This window comes from Apiospora hydei, assembly GCF_038363865.1.
Source record: "Apiospora hydei strain CBS 114990 chromosome Unknown utg000004l_segment0_segment0, whole genome shotgun sequence".
In the NCBI taxonomy this organism is placed as follows: Eukaryota; Fungi; Ascomycota; class Sordariomycetes; order Amphisphaeriales; family Apiosporaceae; genus Apiospora; species Apiospora hydei.
The window spans coordinates 9021856-9039691 of record NW_027117363.1 but is presented as its reverse complement, the minus strand read 5'-3'; the positions used below and the strand labels follow the sequence as shown (position 1 = coordinate 9039691).

The 17836-nt window shown below is 53.8% G+C and overlaps 5 protein-coding genes across 5 annotated transcripts; 1 reads left to right on the top strand and 4 right to left on the bottom strand.

Annotated features, from left to right (window-relative positions):
* Positions 1-506: 506 nt before the first annotated feature.
* On the top strand, positions 507-2103 carry PG997_005300 (phenylalanyl-tRNA synthetase alpha chain; the record flags this gene model as incomplete). Its single annotated transcript, XM_066809615.1, has 2 exons — positions 507-1219; positions 1272-2103. 2 exons carry the CDS (start codon positions 507-509, stop codon positions 2101-2103), a joined length of 1545 nt encoding a protein of 514 aa, XP_066673233.1.
* Positions 2104-6289: 4186 nt separating this feature from the next.
* PG997_005299 (uncharacterized protein) lies at positions 6290-7417 on the bottom strand (the record flags this gene model as incomplete). The annotated part of the gene is made up of 3 exons (XM_066809614.1): positions 6290-6643; positions 6696-6925; positions 7309-7417. 3 exons carry the CDS (start codon positions 7415-7417, stop codon positions 6290-6292), a joined length of 693 nt encoding a protein of 230 aa, XP_066673232.1.
* Positions 7418-8654: 1237 nt separating this feature from the next.
* PG997_005298 (uncharacterized protein) lies at positions 8655-9365 on the bottom strand (the record flags this gene model as incomplete). Its single annotated transcript, XM_066809613.1, has 2 exons — positions 8655-8909; positions 9288-9365. The coding sequence occupies 2 exons, from the start codon at positions 9363-9365 to the stop codon at positions 8655-8657; spliced, it is 333 nt and encodes a 110-aa protein (XP_066673231.1).
* Positions 9366-14368: 5003 nt separating this feature from the next.
* On the bottom strand, positions 14369-15033 carry PG997_005297 (uncharacterized protein; the record flags this gene model as incomplete). The annotated part of the gene is made up of 2 exons (XM_066809612.1): positions 14369-14532; positions 14733-15033. The coding sequence occupies 2 exons, from the start codon at positions 15031-15033 to the stop codon at positions 14369-14371; spliced, it is 465 nt and encodes a 154-aa protein (XP_066673230.1).
* A 181-nt stretch (positions 15034-15214) lies between these two features.
* Positions 15215-16799, bottom strand: PG997_005296 (uncharacterized protein; the record flags this gene model as incomplete). Its single annotated transcript, XM_066809611.1, has 7 exons — positions 15215-15343; positions 15435-15574; positions 15666-15910; positions 16197-16300; positions 16345-16511; positions 16568-16612; positions 16670-16799. The coding sequence occupies 7 exons, from the start codon at positions 16797-16799 to the stop codon at positions 15215-15217; spliced, it is 960 nt and encodes a 319-aa protein (XP_066673229.1).
* Positions 16800-17836: the final 1037 nt, after the last annotated feature.

Here is a 17836-nt window from a genome sequence, read left to right as displayed (position 1 = left end):
TGTTCATGGCGTTACTCCCCCACGGGAGGCAGTTGCATTTATTGGGTTGTACAAGTCTCAGGCAGCCACTTTTTGGTTAGACAGAATATACCTATCATTTTGTCCCATTACTCTTGCTTTGAACCACCAGATAATCTCGAGGCCATATTACTTATGCTGTACAGTGAATGGCCTGTATTGTCAGTGATTACGGAGTGATTATCTGCCAATGCATTCCCATGATAGTCTTGTAGCCCATATCGATAAGAGCTTGTAGGCGCATAAATCGAGGGGTCCGGGCGGAAAATTGCGTGGTTGTGGATGGTGGGCTGCGCGAAGTCGGCCCCCACTTGCCCCTCCATTTCAAAGGCAATTGGGTATCGCTGGAGTGAGTGAGTCAAACAATTGCTGATAGAAAGAGAGAGAGAGAGAGAGAGTCCGCCCAAGAGTCCAAACCACCACGTCGTCGCCCTCGACACTCGCAGAAACCACCACCTTTTCCGATCGATACCGACAATTGGAAAATCATGGCGCCGGCGGCTACCATCTCTACCGAGGACCTCATCCCCGAGGTCCTCCAAGCCCTGGACAAGTCCGACCAGGACTCCATCTCCTCGGCCGACGCCTTCCCCGCCGTCCCCTTCGAGACCATGAAGGCCATACTCGACCGCCTGACCTCCCGGTCCATGACCACCTACAAGCAGGTCGACACCGAGGAGGCCGTGCTCGAGCCCGAGGCCGAGACCATCGTCAGCCACGGCAGCCACGAGGCCCGCGTCTTCGAGGCCGTCCACCAGGCCATGGAGGGCCTGTCGATCCAGGACCTCGAGAAGGCCATCGGCGACAAGACCGTCACCAAGATGGGCCAGGGCAAGGCCTTCAAGGAGAAGTGGATCAAGAAGGACGGCGACAAGCTCGTCGCCATCACCGACTCCATCACCGACGTCACCCGCGACCAGCTCAAGGTCATCCAGGAGACCAAGACGCACGACCCCAAGATCATCAACGAACTCAAGAAGCGCAAGCTCATCCGCATCCAGAAGTCCTTCTCCTTCCGGATAGCCAAGGGCGACAAGTTCGCGCTCGAGATGGTCAAGGAGGAGACCGACCTCACGGCCGAGATGCTGGCCTCGGGCTCGTGGAAGACGGCCACCTTCAAGCCCTACAACTTCGAGGCCCTGGGCGCGGACCAGCACGCCGGAGCCCTGCACCCTCTGGGCAAGGTGCGCGGAGAGTTCAGGTGAGCCAATCCCGAAGATATTGCTAAAGGAACACTCGCTAATAGATCGCAGACAAATCTTCTTCGAGATGGGCTTCAAGGAGATGCCCACAAGCCAGTTCGTCGAGTCGGGTTTCTGGAATTTCGACACCCTCTTCGTGCCCCAGCAACACCCTGCCCGTGATCTGCAAGACACCTTCTACATCTCAGATCCCAAGACGGCCGACCGACCTGGCCCCGAAGACGAGAACGACAAGCGCAACTACGCAGAGTACTTCGAGAACGTGCGGGAGGTCCACGAGAACGGCAAGTACGGCTCCATTGGCTACCGATACCCCTGGGCCGAGGACGAGTCGCTCCGCCTCGTCTTGCGAACACACACCACCTCCACCTCGGCGTCTATGCTGTACAAGCTGGCCTCGGAAAGCAGGAACGGCCAGTCGCCGCCGGTGCGGTACTTCTCCATCGACCGAGTCTTCCGAAACGAGTCGGTGGACGCCACGCACTTGTGCGAGTTCCACCAGGTAGAGGGTGTGATCGGCGACTACGGCCTGACGCTGGGCGGCCTGATGGAGTTCATGCAGATCTTCTTCGAGAAGATGGGCGTGACGAACCTCAAGTTCAAGCCGGCGTACAATCCGTACACGGAGCCGAGCATGGAGATCTTCAGCTACCACGAGGGCCTGGGCAAGCTGATCGAGATCGGCAACAGCGGCATGTTCCGGCCTGAGATGCTCGAGGCCATGGGCCTGCCGAGCGACTACAAGGTGTACGGCTTCGGCCTGAGTCTGGAGCGGCCGACGATGATCAAGTACGGCATCAGCAACATTCGCGAGCTGCTGGGCCACGGGGTCAACCTCAACGTGATTGAGAAGAGCGCGGCGGTGAGGCTTGATAAGGACTAGAGCGGGCGAACGGCTGCATATAAGAAGAAACAAAAATGTAGAAAATAGATACCCTGAGATGGAAGAACTGAGTGCGTCTTTGACTACGTGAATGACCTGCCGGTGGCATGATATGATTTAGGGCGTTTATTCCGCTGGGCTCAATATCTGGGTTCGCAGATCGACCCGGGGAGCCGTCATGGCAATGATTCTAAAGCTATTTGTTTTTGTTACCCAGTAATCGCCTTCGGGCCGATCTCATCATGCCCCGGGACAGGGGAAATCTGTCTGGGTCATTCATGGCATAACAGAACTTTGAGGGCGATTCTGTCGCATCGCTGCCCGACCTCCTGCGATTCTTGGTAGGACGGGAGCCATTGTCGAGCGCGGCGGCACCACGGGTGGAAGTTAATCACTTTCAGGCTGCCTGACTGGTTCTCCAGGAGTCAGACAGCTTCACACCCCGCGGTGAGCCAATGCGATTGGAAATAAGCGAACGATTCGCTAGGCAACGGCAATGTTCCAATAAATACGACAGAAGGTTACGAGATGAAGATAATTGATCGATTACTTGGGTTGATTTATTGATCAGGCTAGGTCTTTATGTAGATATGGTACATGTGTATTTGATCTTGTTCAGTTTTGACGTCAAGTGTGAAGGGCTGTGTCCTCCTCTTTCCAGCACCATCTCGTCATCTTCGCCATGTTCTTCTATACTGGCATCAAGTACAATTATCGATCAGGCCCGGCTGCTGCGCAAGACCGAGGCCTCCCCTTTGCCTTGCTTATCTATTATAGGGGCTTACTGCAAGTTTGCCGATAGCGTGCTGCTCACTGCTCGCCCCGAAAGCGAGGCCGTGTGATCTGGCCAGAAGAGGATGATAGAGTCTTTCGAGTTACCACGGCTCGTATCGACAGACATGGAGGGGGTGATGATGCGCTTCGGCTCCGCTTTGGGGGTACGTGTTTCTTTCCATGTCCGTCTCTCCGGCAGTCTTGGCAGCGATGTCTGCGTGTTAGTTCTTTAGTTATTTCGTAGATTGCGCTGGATACATGTATGTATAAGTGGTTCGGCAAAGTCGGTGGTGTCCTGTGGCCAAGAAGTGTCTACCGTCTGACCTCGCGACCCTCCTTCCATGCTGGATGTCGACGTTGCTCCAAGACCTCTGGCACAGCATTGGATATCTCGGTCCTTGTCAACACCGCTGCCTGTATTCCTAGTCCAGCCTGGGTATCTGGGATGAAAGGCGTCCATTATGTGTTTTAATTATTATTTAGGGGTATTTACCGTAGAGGTTATTCGTGGTAGGCGGAGTAGATGACGATGTCGAACTTACTATTAAGTGCCTTCGCAGCATGTGGTGGAAGATAGGGGCGTCGGGCGCGGCGTCAAGTGCGGCGTCGAGTGAGTAGATTAGTACGCATTAATGTTATGGGTAAAAGGTTACCGTCGTCGCTTTTCGTCATATCGTTAATGCGGAAGCCATAATCTATTGTTAAGACCCTTTATAAATCTGTCGAAACCTGCGGGCGGATGGGCTAGCGTTACTTTATGCACCACTCACCGACACACAGCGTCGTGTAAGGCTCTAGGCTTGGGTACCCCTCAGTGTCCCCGAGGTAAGTTCATGGATTATGAATCGGTCCGCCATGTCCGTCAGGGCAGATTGCCCAGGAGGGTGGCTCTGCAATTGCGGTTGATCGGGATCCGAATCACCCTTGCACCGACGCAGATAACTCTGCGGGTTCGGACTGGAAGCGGATTTGGTGCGGCTTGGCCATTGTTGCCGGGCTGAGACGGCTGCGAGGACATGGCTGTTAGTTGGTAGGGAGCGATATTAGTTGATTGGGAGGCTTGCTTGGTGTTATTTGTGAATGGCGCCCCAGCATTTCGATCAGCAAGCGAATGTTCACCGCCCTATTCCGGGTTTCGTTGGTGTACGAGTGGGAGTCGTTTTTCGAAAGCGTGAATTATAGGGAGTTGAAACTCCCCAATTCGCACGCTTGCCTTCTCTGGCGTAGGTAACCCCAGGTAAGGAGGGCCTTCGCAAGGTCCAGTAGTATGAGGAAGAGGAAGAGCGTCCCAAAGGCTTGGTGGGACGTTCTGATGCTCTGGCGCGCTGGAACTCGCTCCATGGTTGTAGATGTTGTTCTCGTGCCCCTCCACGTGAATATCAAGGTTGTGATCTCCGTTCCTGTTTAGTGTTGTGCGTCCCCAAAGTAGTAGCAGTATCAGAGAGCCAGCCCTCCTTTGATGATGGCATCCTCTGGGAGAGATCGACTGCCAGTCGTCATGCTGCATATGGGCATGGATTAAGTGGATATTAAGAAATGGCTTTTTCGCCCTCGATGAATCCTGTTTGTTTGGAATCGTGTATTATTATCGTGATATGATCCCGACCATAGTGCTTCAAGTCTCAAGACATGCTGCCGGAAATCCTGCAATCCAAAGAACGTTCTGAGCCCGGTGATGATCTTTCGATATATGACTCCATCACAATGATTGCATCCTGGGCATTCTAAGGCGCATGGTTTCAGAGACATTGTAGTCGGGTGCCTCCGCGGGTACTTATATTGAGCATTGGCAGGTAAATAATTGTGGGATGCCGGCCGGGCCTGGTATCGAACTGCGCCACAACGCGCTTCCCGAACCACGCTGTCTCGCTCTTCCTGAATACTGGCGAGCCACTCATTAGGGAGTACCTTGACCAGTTGCTTCTGCGTTTCTCCGTTGACCTGATTCTATCATTTCCCAGTCAATCGTCAAGTAATGCGGTCGGGTTCAGTGGCATTTGGCAGCTCCAAACTCAGAAACATGGTTGTGTAGTAAGGTTTGGGACTTGTGAGGCAATGACCATATCGGTATCCGATCCCAATTGCCGTGAACCAGGTCCACGGGATAGAGATATATGTGGCCGAGTCGAGCCCCAAATTGGTGACGACATCAAAGCAATACCAGTCTTGTGGGCCAACATCTTCGAGTGTGGTCAAAGTTTCCTGGGCTTTGGCGTCGTAATATATGGGAAACCCAAAGCGGTCTGAATGCTTTGGTGTCTTTATCCAGCGTTTTTAGGTCAGCTTCGGTAGGTTCTACATCAGGGATGAAGGTGCTGCAATGGACCCTCTTGAAGGCTTCTACTCTAGCATTGCTCAAACGAATGCCCATAGATATCATTCGCGGCAGGCGAGAGAAGAGCCTGTTAGATGATGTTCGGATCGTCGTGGTACGTGGACTCTTGTTATTCCAGCCGTTTTAGTTTCGCACCGTGCGACGTTGCAGCTTCTTGCATTGGACGCAATTGTAGATGAGGGTTATGGCCCCTTTTAGCTCTTTGTCTGGCGAAACCCTGGCTTTATATCTTCGACAGGAAGATTAGGGAGAGAATATGATGGGCGGCTGTAGGCTTCAACAATGTTCTCCTCGGTTACAGTCTGCTCGAATATCTAGAACCGGGTGGCTTGGTTAGCGACAGTGCGGGCAATTCCTCTATTCCAAGCAACTTACTGGCCTCCTTTAGTAGACCTGCCGCGGGCGTCAGACACATTTACCACTAAACGACATGCTGCTAGTCGAAACGTGCGCGGAACTGATGCTTATATCGGGGGACGTGCCGTTAAAACGTCAGTGTAATGTTAGTGGTGGAGTCGTGATCTATCTGCCAGGATCTCTCAGGATGGATGTGAGACGACAGGATACCGGCCCACGTGAGAAGCTCGCCGATTTGACGGTCGTGGTCCGGTGTGGTTCACCACACCGAGTATGCTGGCTTTTCCCGTGCATCAAGCATTCGATTTGTTTGTCCTTGAAGTCTTCAGGTCGGTTCGAAGCTGTATCGCGAAAGCCTCCCCCTGAAGGCGGGAGAGGATGCGCATGCGGAGAGGCGCAGTTCCGCGAGGAGGCGGGGGACAGGCAGTCCAGTGGATCCCGTGTGGTACCGTTGGCAAGATGCTCGCGGGAAGCCTGTCCGTCCGGAGAGGAGATGTCCGACTTGGAAGTACGTGGTACTAGTCTTCTACTAGTATTGGTTACCCCCCGTAACGCCTCGCTGCTGCCGCCATCCTCGGGGCTTCCGAAGCTTGCTTGCCACCAGACGATCGGGTCTGGGGCGTGTATTGAAGGGCCAGGCGTTGGGCTTTTTCCCAGACACCTGTGCCATGCATACCGAGAGGGCTCCCCGGGACCGGCAGACGCGTTTGCTATCTTCGTCTACCTGTCGTCTCTATCGACTTCCATCTTTTCAAGATGAATCGTCGTCGAGACGTCCACGGGGCAGAGGTCGACGTAATCCGGACGTCGCGTCCGAATCTTCTTTCCTTCCGCCGTCGACACCCCAGACGATCGGGTCTGGGACGATGTTCCGAAAGGCCGTTCCACTTTCATCCACACCGAGTCGTTGGCCTGTGACGGGCCCTGGCGAGATCTTCTCTTAGACCAGGGCGGAAACCGAAGGCCCTCTACTACGAGGGGCGCGACGTGATCGGAGACGGCGGCGTCGTCTGTGCCGTGAGCAAACACTCGATCAAAATCGAACGTGCTTGTTCTTTTCCCGTCCGCCACCGCCTGCAAGGTGTGAGCGTCTAGTTGCTTGATCTCGTGGCTGACGCGGTCCTACCTCTCGACCGGGATCGGCGTGGGCTGGCGATGGATCCGTACCACCACCTGTATCTTCTGGGTGGCCTCGGCCATCTGCACCAGGAGCTGCGAGCGGTGGCGGCGTGGACCGTCGACTTGCTTGATGTCGTGCTGTGGCGGGGGGACTGGCCGGGAGAGGACTTGGTGCAGTGCCTTGTGCCAGTCGCATGTGCCAGGGAGAGGTCGGGGAGAATAAACATAGGAAAGCGACTGGAGTGGTTCAGAACCAGGTCCAGTCTTGACTTGTGGGGGGTGGTTGTGATATATATAAAGACTGGTAGAGTAGAGGGCGAGTGATAATGTCGCCACAGATAGACAACATAACGGCAGTGGTTTCCTCTTTTGGGCCACGCCAGTGTGCTGTATACTTAAGTACGTTGCTGTCGTTTCTGTGATCTTGTCCTTGCTAGACTTGATACACTGGCCGCCACGATCTTGACCACGACAGTGCGAGCTCCATTAGTGCATCAACGCAGCAGCTGCGCTTGGCGTCTCTTGGAACGTCTTTTAAACGGCTGGTTTGTGGGCGGTCATGCATCGACTCAGCGCGTACTCTAAGGTGAGAATCGAAAAGTTTTAATAATTAGGCTTACGTGCAGCCTCAACTTGCTCTTGGATATCCTCGAGAGGATGGGCTGACCGATCCCGTAGCCAAGGCTTATAGGTCTCTTGCCCATGATCGTTTTCATAGATAGCGTCCATCTTCCACAGTTTTTCGATTCGATACTTTAAGGCCGATCCGACCTTCGGCTAAACGTATCGTGTAAATTAGACACCGGCGGCCTCGGCGCCCGCAGCATTAACGCTAAGCTCGTCGAACTTGTCGAATTTAAAGCTCTTCCGGCCTCGGTCTCCAAGGTATAGACGAGCCATTTTAGCAATCCACGTATCTTTAGTGGAGTTTGCGGCCGTCGGTAGGAGGCCTCGGGAGGGATGGCTTCGCACGCAAAATCGCAGTGCTTTTCATGGACGTTCCAGGCCGAGTGTAGTAGACCTTTCGCCCCAAACCGTATATGTCACTGCTTACTTTACTACAGGACGCACGCCCGGATCTTTGATGCGATCCGCGTCTATCTCAAGCGTTTGGTTTTCGTCCCACGTCTTGTCCCGAGGCGCTCCCGAATGTCGGGATAAGGTGTGACAAGTGTGTTATGGTACCCCGTACCGTCATATCCGATGCGGATAACAGTGAACCACGTCCATTCAATTGCTTGATACAGCCGAGCATCATCGTCAGGGCAGCCGTCGGTACCGAGGCGCACGATGGCGATGAGCCGCCAGCTGAGAGAGCCAGAGACATGAGTCGCCTTTGGTGCGCTGTGTCGGGAGTCGGACCGGGGCGCACTTAAGAATGACCGTATTATTAGAAGGTGGTCCGTATTGTGCCTTGCGTGTCCTGTCTCATCTACCGGGTGACGTTCAAAACGCCTGGCGATGTTAAGTCCGGACGTTATAGTGTAGTCGTTGATCCGGTTTTGTAGGTTGTTCACCAGTCCGGCAACACGTGCGTGACCATAGTTTCGTCCTCATATTATTATTGGATATCGGCCGGCCCATCAGCATTCTTCCGTTGTATGTGTTCAATCGATCACGCGGTGTGCTCGTGCAGCATCTTCTATCCAGTCATCCATTGGTCTTGCCCAACCCGGACGGCATTCTTGAGATCGGCCCCGTTGATCCCTGTCAGGATCCTATCCAAGCCGCTTCGAAGGATAGGGTGCTCAGGTCGAGGTCCAGCAGAGTATCCGACCGGCCGTCCGGGCGAGATCCTCGGCAGAAACCTCGACCTCGCCAACGAGAACAGCAAACCTTGGATGCCAACGTGGGGTTTAAGCGATGCGAACAGGATTCCACTGTTCGTGGGCAGTGTGAGGCTCCACGTGTTACATGGCGTCCCCCAGCCAGGTGGTGACGTCCTCTCTTAGAGGGTCCGCGGCTCCTAAGTGGAATTCCCATAGGATGACCGTAAAGCCTTGATAATGTAGTGTGCCGTCAACCCTCTGTCGTTTCGGTACTTCTCCATTGAAGCATCGGTTATTTGTTCGCTGCTCAAATAGGGAGAAGTACCAGCGGCTCGTAGCCGTTCCTCCGCAATCCATACCATGGGCCGTGTGGGCAACGCGAACAGGATTCCACTGTTCGTGGGAATGTCACCCTCATGCCGTAGGTTGAATTCCCAGAGGAGCCATAGCCACTACACGCAGCGGTCCAGTGTGTAACACGAACAGGTCGTGCTCGGACTGTCGCGGAGGACGCTACCACCTCCGGCCCACCCTTGAAGTGGTATGTGGTCATCACTTTGGGGTAGAGCGTAATGGACCTGACTGAGGTCGAGACAAAGGAAAGAAGTTTTTGGTGGTTTGTTGCTGTATATATAAGTCTGTTGAATTTCGATCCGACTGACTCGTCCAGAGTTCGTTACTGGAAGGTGAGGTCTTCATTAATCGGGTTCCACGGTCAGGTGAATGGTCCATCTTCTAAGTAGCGACAGCAGGACGGTTAGGGGCTTTAAGTCCTTGAGTCGCAGTTGAGTCCTCTAGATTGGGTTGAAATTGCTTGGGTCGGGTCGTACCGGAGGGGGTTCCTCTGTGCCATCTTGCGACGCAGACTCTGCTTTAACAAAGTGGTCTTGAGGAAAACGCGCAGCCATGGGTTAGGGCTGGCCTCAAGCATATTCCGACGCCGCACTGGAATGATTATACATGTTGCGCCAGTCCTGATTGCCTGGTGGGTTGTATGCCATGATGATGGTGCTTCGGAATTTGGATTGCCTGTTGATTGGCCGCTCCGTTCCCGACCTCACACCCGAAAGTGTATGCGTTGTATGTGTGTAGGATGGATCCCCCCACTGTGTCGTGTCGTCGTGCTAAACAGCCTCAACTACGTTCGGCTATGACGAGCCACACTATTGGCGTTGGACGGGCTGATGTCGATCAAGTCTATATCGGCTTCCGATCGTCTCCGCCAGCAAGTTATCTGGTCGCTGGATTTGGCAAATGTGCAAGGACAGCCTCTAAAGTTTAGGAGGGTAGTCCTGCGTCAGTTGGACTGGTACGCCAATGCCACCAGCAGGGACCACGATACCGCCGTGAAGAAATCTTAGGCATAGGTCTTCTAGTAGCCTCTTCGTCGGAGAGCTTTACAAGTCTCACGGACCGTCCCGTATTCCGAATTCTCGCTGGTGCAATGTTCCTGGCTATAGTTGGTTCGTCGATGAGTGACATATTCTGCTCCCGGCAGACATGTCGACGTGTGGTGTCTTTTTCATATTGGTTGCCTATCAGCCCCTGGGTATCTTCGATACCTAGTACTGCGCCCTTCTTGCTCTGTCACAATACTTGGAGACCAATGCGCAAGCAAACATAGTGGAATCCACGCTCAGTCGGTCGACTGACTCTGATTATTATATGTATTACGCGCAACACACCCGCCCAGCTTGCGATGACATGGTTGTTAGTTCCGAGCGCATTAAAGTCGTCGACGTCGAGTTTATACGGGTCAATAAAGCCCTGCTCGAATGTTACACACCCGTGGTTGGTGAACAGGGGTACTAGGGTTCCGCCGCCGCGGCGATCCGACGTCACGCGAGCATCTTCGCCGATCAAGGCCCAACGACCGCCCGTGGAACCTTCATGATTCGGTAGATGATCCCCTTCCGAGGCGGACTTGTGTCCTCAAATCCTTCCATGTACACGACGGGTGCCTGGGATGTAGTATAGCCCGTGCTTATCCTCGTGCTCAAAATAAAGGCGTTATCGTCGATTAAGCGCCCCAACATAATGGTGTACCCGAGGACTCCGGGAGAGCTTGACGACCACGATCATCGTACTGGTAGAGTGATGGGGGCAGATTGCTGTTGGTACTGCGACGGGCTCTCGCCCGGCCAGCGGACTTGATCGCGCGTGCTTTTGAGGTACATAGTACGCACGATAGTCGGGATTAGGTTCCCTGGCCGGCTCATAATGACCCTCATACTTAGGTTCTTCTTTGAACTCTTATTGAGTTCCATTCCAAGCCATTACAAGGTGTTTTCCCGGACTTCGGCTTCGCGCCTGTTTGATGGCGAATTGGTTCCACTCTCGGCTGTGGCGGTATCTTGGCCGACATCCTTCATGGTGATGCCTTTGGTAGCGACCTCTTCATCATCGCCGACAACAGGAGCACCATCTCCATGAGGGGGTTTGGGACAATAGGGGCAGCAGATCGACGGTATCCCGGCAAACAACAGATGTCATCGTAACGAGTCGAGCTCACTAGGGAGTCAACAGTACGCTAGCGATTTCACGGTATTAATGTCACAAATGTAATCCGTGGCGCGAAACAGGCGCACAAGCAGCGGGAGATCCTTGGAGGCTTGAGACGGCATCCCTTCACCAGGCAGCAGCCGCATCTTTAGGCGGCAGCACCGGCAAGGGCGTATGACTGCTTGGAGCAGTAGTAGGTAGCCGGACGGAGACGGACTAGTTCGAGCATGCCATTGTTGCCGTCCACATGCAGCGTGATGGCTGTGCACATCATGGTGCGTATAAAGCCGTATAGTTTGGCGGCCCATCTTTTATGATATCCGTGCCGACATTAGGCACATAGGAAGCTTATAGTCGAAGCTGGGTAGAAATGCAACGGAGTCCTGAGTAAATAGCACTTTGTGGCGCCTTCGTTGCTTTCGTGGCCTCCTGCTTGATGCTCTCTGACAGATCCAACTGGTGTAGTGCCTGGAGGACTCGGGGGTATAATGCAGGTAATGATTAAGTTTTTCCCACGGCGCAGGAGAGCACAGCACCCGTTTGCCACCTCTGCCCCTTTGCCCCTGCACTAGAACCGTCGCGCGCGAGTTGTTAAACACGACCACCATACCCCGGGCCCCAGCGCTCTGCATTACCGACAGATTATGCGAAGGGAGGCCAGGGGGGGCGTGGAGTTGTAAGCTTATTCGTCGTTCTTTATCTCCTGTACAGTCTTTTGCTGCTCGAGATTCAGTGCTCCCATATCTTTGTTCAACTCGTCGCCATGTTTCTCCGCCTCGACACAATTTCGGGCGCCGATGGTTTGCTGGGAAGCCATGGTGTCGTTCTGACGTGCGCCGCAGTCGACGTCTGGGTGGTCGAGCCCCTCATCGTCGCAATTTCCCAGTCATCACATGAGTGTGTGCTGGGCTCCTAAAACCGGCCCTCGTCAACCCGCAAATAGTCCCAGCTGGCTACCGACCGTCGGCCGAGTAGAAGGCTCGAAGTTGTATATCGAAAAGTTGGTCGCTTTGGTACCTAAGAAACGACGACTGGAAGACTTTCATGGTTGCGCTCCAGTTAATGACAGTCCCCCCAGTCGGTCGAGTGGCTGTATGGGTTGCGTCGGCTGCGAGCGCTGCTGCCCAGACGACTGCTGAGGTGGCGGAGGGCGTGATGGCCCGAACGTGTGTGTATGTATGTACGGATAAACCATTGGGAGTTCGCAACTACACCTCTCCAACTTCGAGGAGAGAGAAACCCCCAGTGTGGCTCTTAGGGCTAATAGTAGGGTTCGCGGGGCTGGCGAGACACCTGCGAACCAACGTGATGGACGACGCGTTCACTTGGTATCTACCGGTAGCGGGACTCTGATATAGTAGAAATTGTTTCCCGTGCAGCGTTAGTCTGGCGTTAAAGATGCGACATGCGGCTGTATTAATCTTCCGGATACCCGGAAGAAGAATGTGGGAGGCAAATGCATCCCAAGGCGAACAGTCATTTGCTGCAGCGCTCGAAGTCGATCCGGGGCTTATGCCTCTTTAATATTAGGTAGGTCAAGTTCCGCACTGCTCAGGACGACGACGTAACGATTCTCGATGTAGGTAAACATAGTGATGTCCCAGATGTGGTCCCGTAGCTCCCGGCGAATATCCAATAATAGGGGAAATATATGGATTATGATCGACTCTATTGTAGCGTTCTTGCCTCTCTGGTTCTGATGAGAGGTCACGAATTGCATGGTGCCGTGGATCAGGACCGCCAGGTGCCGACCGTTTGCTGCTTTGGTTCCTTTTGTCGCTTCGAGGAACGGTCAAGCCGTTATAGACTGGGTTTTGCGCTTCGGAGCCTGATGAGCTCCTTGGACTGCCGTACGCTGTTTGAAATATCTCTGGGGCTTTATTATTACGGACCTCGACCTAGGCCGAGCTTGCTTGCCCAAGGCGCTCGTCGGTTGAACTCGACTGTCGTTTTTTATTTTTAACAAAGCTACAGCACTGATGTCAACCGCACAGCGTTCGCATGTAGTAGTTTCTTCGTCAATACAGGGATCGTGTAACCGCGTCGCCCTTTTTCGCTCTCCACGAGCGTTAGCCCTTTATCTAGAGCTCTGGAGGTTAACAGTGACTTCTCCGACGTCGAGTTCAAAGTATTGTACTCGCTTGCAGATCTGGTTTGGGTGTATCTCGTCCATTGCCCGTGTCCTTTGGGTCGGGCGTGTACAGCGGCAGCTGTCTTGAGGCATGGAGTCGTATTTATATCGACACCACTTTCCCAATGATGCGTAAGTAGTCGACGGGCGCATATGTGGATGTGTTGTGTGTCCCAACCAATCGCTGGCTTTTACCTCTACCATAATAGGAGATTCCTGTTTTTCCGCCAACTCCAAGGGGTTCCCGGCACTTAGTCCGGTACCGAGCCCACAGCCGACGCGAGGCCTCGTCGGGGGCAGACCCCGCACCTCTGCGTACGTGGTGCCAAACGCCGTGTCGCGTACGCACTTCCAAAGTTCGTGATGGGAGAGCATTGGTCCCCTCGGTTCCTCTGGCCGACGTCGTCGTTATCGTCGTTGTCTTCCTGCCCTGCGAGATTTCGTCTCAGTACGGGTCGTTCCGGATCTCGTGGAGTGTAAAATCCTGAGAAGACTCACCGGGATGCCTCTCCGAGGGTTCCACTCGGGATAAACATCCGGGAGTCCCACCAGGGTCTACTGACGGGCTCAAAGGTATTGGGGCCGTGTTGCTCTGGTACAATGAGAAGCCAAAAGCCTGCTTCTCTGGTCTCGTGAGGGCCTACGCTCAACATCGTCCACTGCTGCTTCGCATTGACTCGCAGCTTTTCCCCGGTGGTTAAGTCCGAGCAGGTCTCCACGGAGCCCAACTTACACCCCGGACATGATTTGGGCCGTCTTTCGTGTTTCTGGGTGTCGCCCGCTGGTTATCCAAGAGATGAGGACTTTTGCTCTTAATCTCTCGGCTCCCCTCCGCGTTCTTAGGACGTCGTCAAGGGGAAAATAATGCGTCCCGCTGACGCTTAGGTATGCGGGACAGCTCGCCTAGCACACCCAGTAGTGTACGGGTGCACCGACTTCCAGCCGGAGTCAGGTCGTATCTCGCAACCTTTATACGTCGCCTTGATACTGGTTATGGCGATATTGATGACAGCGAATGTATGGATCACAGCTTTCGGTGTCATAAGCAGTGCTGTGGTAAATATCTGTAAGTGCGGTGATATGTCTCTAATCGGAGCCAAGGTTGAAGATTGGCGCCATATTTGCATTATTGAAGCCATGCCCTTTCCTAGTACATAGGATTCAGATCGGCCGAACATATTCATGAACGTTGACATCTGCGTACTGGAAGTGCAATCGACAGCGAGGTAGCTGACATAGGCGCCAGAGGAAACCCGTGATACCCGGTCTTCGTTGCCGTTAAGCGATGGCCGGATCCGGTAAGGTAGGCTTCTCGTCGTTCAGGGGCCGGTCTGCAATTCCGGCTATTGATGGAATCTGTAGGGTCTTGAAGCAGCACCAGTCTTCGGCGCCGACATCTCCGATGCCGGTTCGGTGGTACTGGGCCGGGACATCGTAGGAAACTGGCAGCAACACCTGCATTTACGTGTTGCTTACGAGATCGTCGCTGACTGGCTGATGGGTAGTGTAAAAGTCAGCCAGCCTGCTGATACGCTCTCTCAAGCCAGTTAGGCGGGGTTCAGAATGTGTTTATGTGAAGTGCTCAGGTATACCGGTGAGGTAAATTAGTACCCGACAGCTTATTTCTTCGCTCTCCTCTGACCAGTCGCCATCATCTCGTATGCTTCTCGATCGCACGTTTTGACGATCTGAGGTCGCGGGCTTTCTGCCAGGTCCTGAAGACGTGGTACCAGAGGATCGTCAGCCCGGAGAGTAAACTCCCACAGGACTGCGGTTATAACCTGCTGGTTGTTGGTGCCAGTTGGTGTAACGCCTCGGGCCGTTTGGTACGCCGCCAGGGTATTACGATTGATAGCCCTCCCACCCGATGTCGGCGTGATGTTGGTTTTTAAAGTCCAGAGCATGGGCAGGCTCGATTGTGCCACCAGTATCCGGAAAACCATGATGGCCCCCCGGCTTCGGATGGGTAGGATAGAGGCGGACATTCGTGGTCGTAGCCACGTGTGAAGGCGTCTGCTTCGTCCGGATTTGGGGCGCTAGTCCCAGGTTCTGCAGATCATAAGTCTCCCGTAGTCGACCCCATTCTTAAGCGGTGCCGTCAATGATTCTTCATCGAAGACCCCATCACTGCTTGCTCGCAGTTTCATATGTGGGTTTCAAGACGAGTCGGAACAGGTAATCGTCTTCGTTCAGGATGTCTCCAATAAATGATGAACAGCTCATCTGCGAGCCAACCTGACAAGATCGGTTACACTGGTCGGGTTAAGTAGGGTACTTAGTGTGTTTTTCCCTTTGCACGAGAGCTGCTGCACTGCGTCAACGCTGGGATGAAGCGCACGCTTACGCCATGTTGTTTTCCATGAGGCTCAGGTCGTCCGCCAGCGTATCTTAGTACGAGTGCTCCAAGGAGGATGGCGACGAGCTCCTCGACTTCCCGCCCCCAAGTCCCGTGCATATTTATCGTCTTCGGCGGCTGCATGGGACCTGTCTCGATCAATAGAGCAGTACTTCGATCATGATGCCGATGATGCGGGCTTGAGCGGAACGTAAAATTATGAACGAGGTAATGCCATACACCATTTCCAAGCCGACGAAGCCGGCATAACTCCGCAAAAGGCTCGTTGGTAATCGCGCGCTGTTTGAGCTTGGCGGAGCGCGTCGATGGGCGCAAATACGATGATGGGCTTATCATTGTGAAGCATATCGAGACCGTAGACCGTCAGGGCAACGTTCCCAGTGATATGCGCGCGCGCAGTCTCCCCTAGATGAGTCCACTCCCTCGTGTAAGGCTGGCCCGAGGATTCCACTCGGCCAGTACCCCTAGTTGCGTCGCATCAAGACAATAGTCTAAATGTGCGAGGTATGAGTAGTTGCGAACCAGCTCCTCGAAGATTGCCTCAAGCGTCTTCTAAGCAGAAGCGTTATTATCTCCAAGATAACGGAGCTACCAGGCCACTTGCGTCGTCAGGCTCTCGCTCGAAACGTCGGGCCTGAAGTGGTGTGACTCAGAGAATCGGAACGCGAGAATAATCCGAATTTATGGATTTCTCTAATACGTCGTGGAGCTCCTTGATATTCATCACCTGATCGGGTCTTCGTCACAGACTGGGGGTATGTGGAGATGTCAAACTCGACGGCGCGATCCTCAACGTAGATCGTGATGGTGCCCTTGTAGAAGGAGCCGGCTCCCTCAAGCGCCGTCAACGGTCTCTGCGAGGAGTTTAAAGCCCTGCGACGGATCCCATGGCGCAAACCCCTGTGACGTGGTAACTACTCCAGAACGCGATAGGGGTCATGGACTCGTCGTGTGATAGGCACTCGGAGGTCAATAGCCATACGGCTAGACCTTTGAAGAACCAGTAAGGCCTGTCGCGGTTTATGCGGCAATGTATGCTGCTCCATCCGGTATACCGGTGGGATTCTGGTGCCATGTCGCACTGGTATTAGGTCAACTTTGGGACCCTGAGAGTGACATACCCCTCAGCCGTTCGAGTCGTTTCTGGTGTTTCTTTGGCGAAGCGCCTGGGGCGTGTAGAGGATCAGCCTAACGCCACCTCTGACAGTTTTCAACTTTATTACCAGTTGCTGAGGCAGATAGTAGAGGTGACATATGCAGATAGGGGGGAAGCTCGACCAGCCAGATGATGGTCAGCGAGACACGCTGGACATATGTGCGAGCTCTTGTTACTCTCGAGGGCGTTATACCCATCGAGGTCAAGCTCGCGCCGATTAAGTGCAACCTGCCTCAACGATCGATACTGGGATCCGTAGCTGCTTCGAGTATTCTCGCCAGCTCCTTCTCATTACCGGCGAAGGAGTTCTTTGCCTGTTCCTCCGACCAGAGAGCAATCAGTCGTTGCTGAGGAGCACGAGTGTATCTTCAGTCAGCACGCATCAACCTCCGTGAATTAGATCGGGATTGACAGAGCAACTGAATACGCTTTCGTTATACCCGTGGCGTGCAGTCTGTCTTTGGCGTCCTCTTTATCACCTGCCGTCCCGCCGGTTCATTGTAGAAGCAGTGTAGTTTATGTATACTGGTAGGGGAAAAGCGTCTCCTTGCTTCTTCTTCTTTGGGTATTATGACTCGTAGCGCAGAAGTCGGCGACAAGGCAGGAAGAAGGACTCGTGTGAACGAAGGGTTTGTGTAAGGTCATACGCCCTAGAGAACTGAAGCCGTATTCGACGGTCCATATGAGCGGGTTTCCTCACATTTGGTATCTCTCTCTCATTCAACTAACAGCATACAGACTGCTGCAAAGTTGCTAGGTTGGATGAGTTGGCCATCAATGGGCTGGTGGTTGCACCTAGCACCTTTGCCTATTCGACCAACGAACCAGGTGACCCAAGGGAACGGATATCTTTGAACTCGTCAAGAGGCGGGGGTGAGGGAAAGAAAGTCGTTAAATACCAACAGCCATCAATTGCCGGCCAACAAAGAGCCATCAAGTCCGTCGGGGCACATCTTAGTGATTGGGTTTGCCAGGAGGTGGGATGTTGGACGTATAGAATCATTAGCGTTCAACTAGGTAACTCCAGCCACGACCAAAGTCTGCCGCTGGGAAACGGGTCGTTCCGAGATCGTATGGTCGATCTGGACTAGATACCCCGGCCCAGGACCTGGTGAACACGGGCAGTGTTCATGGCATCGGCATCGGCATCGGCATCACAGAGGCCGATGACAAGCTTCAGGGCGCTGAGACTCAGTTGCTTGGTGCCGCGCCAACATGGTGGTGTGCGGGGTCA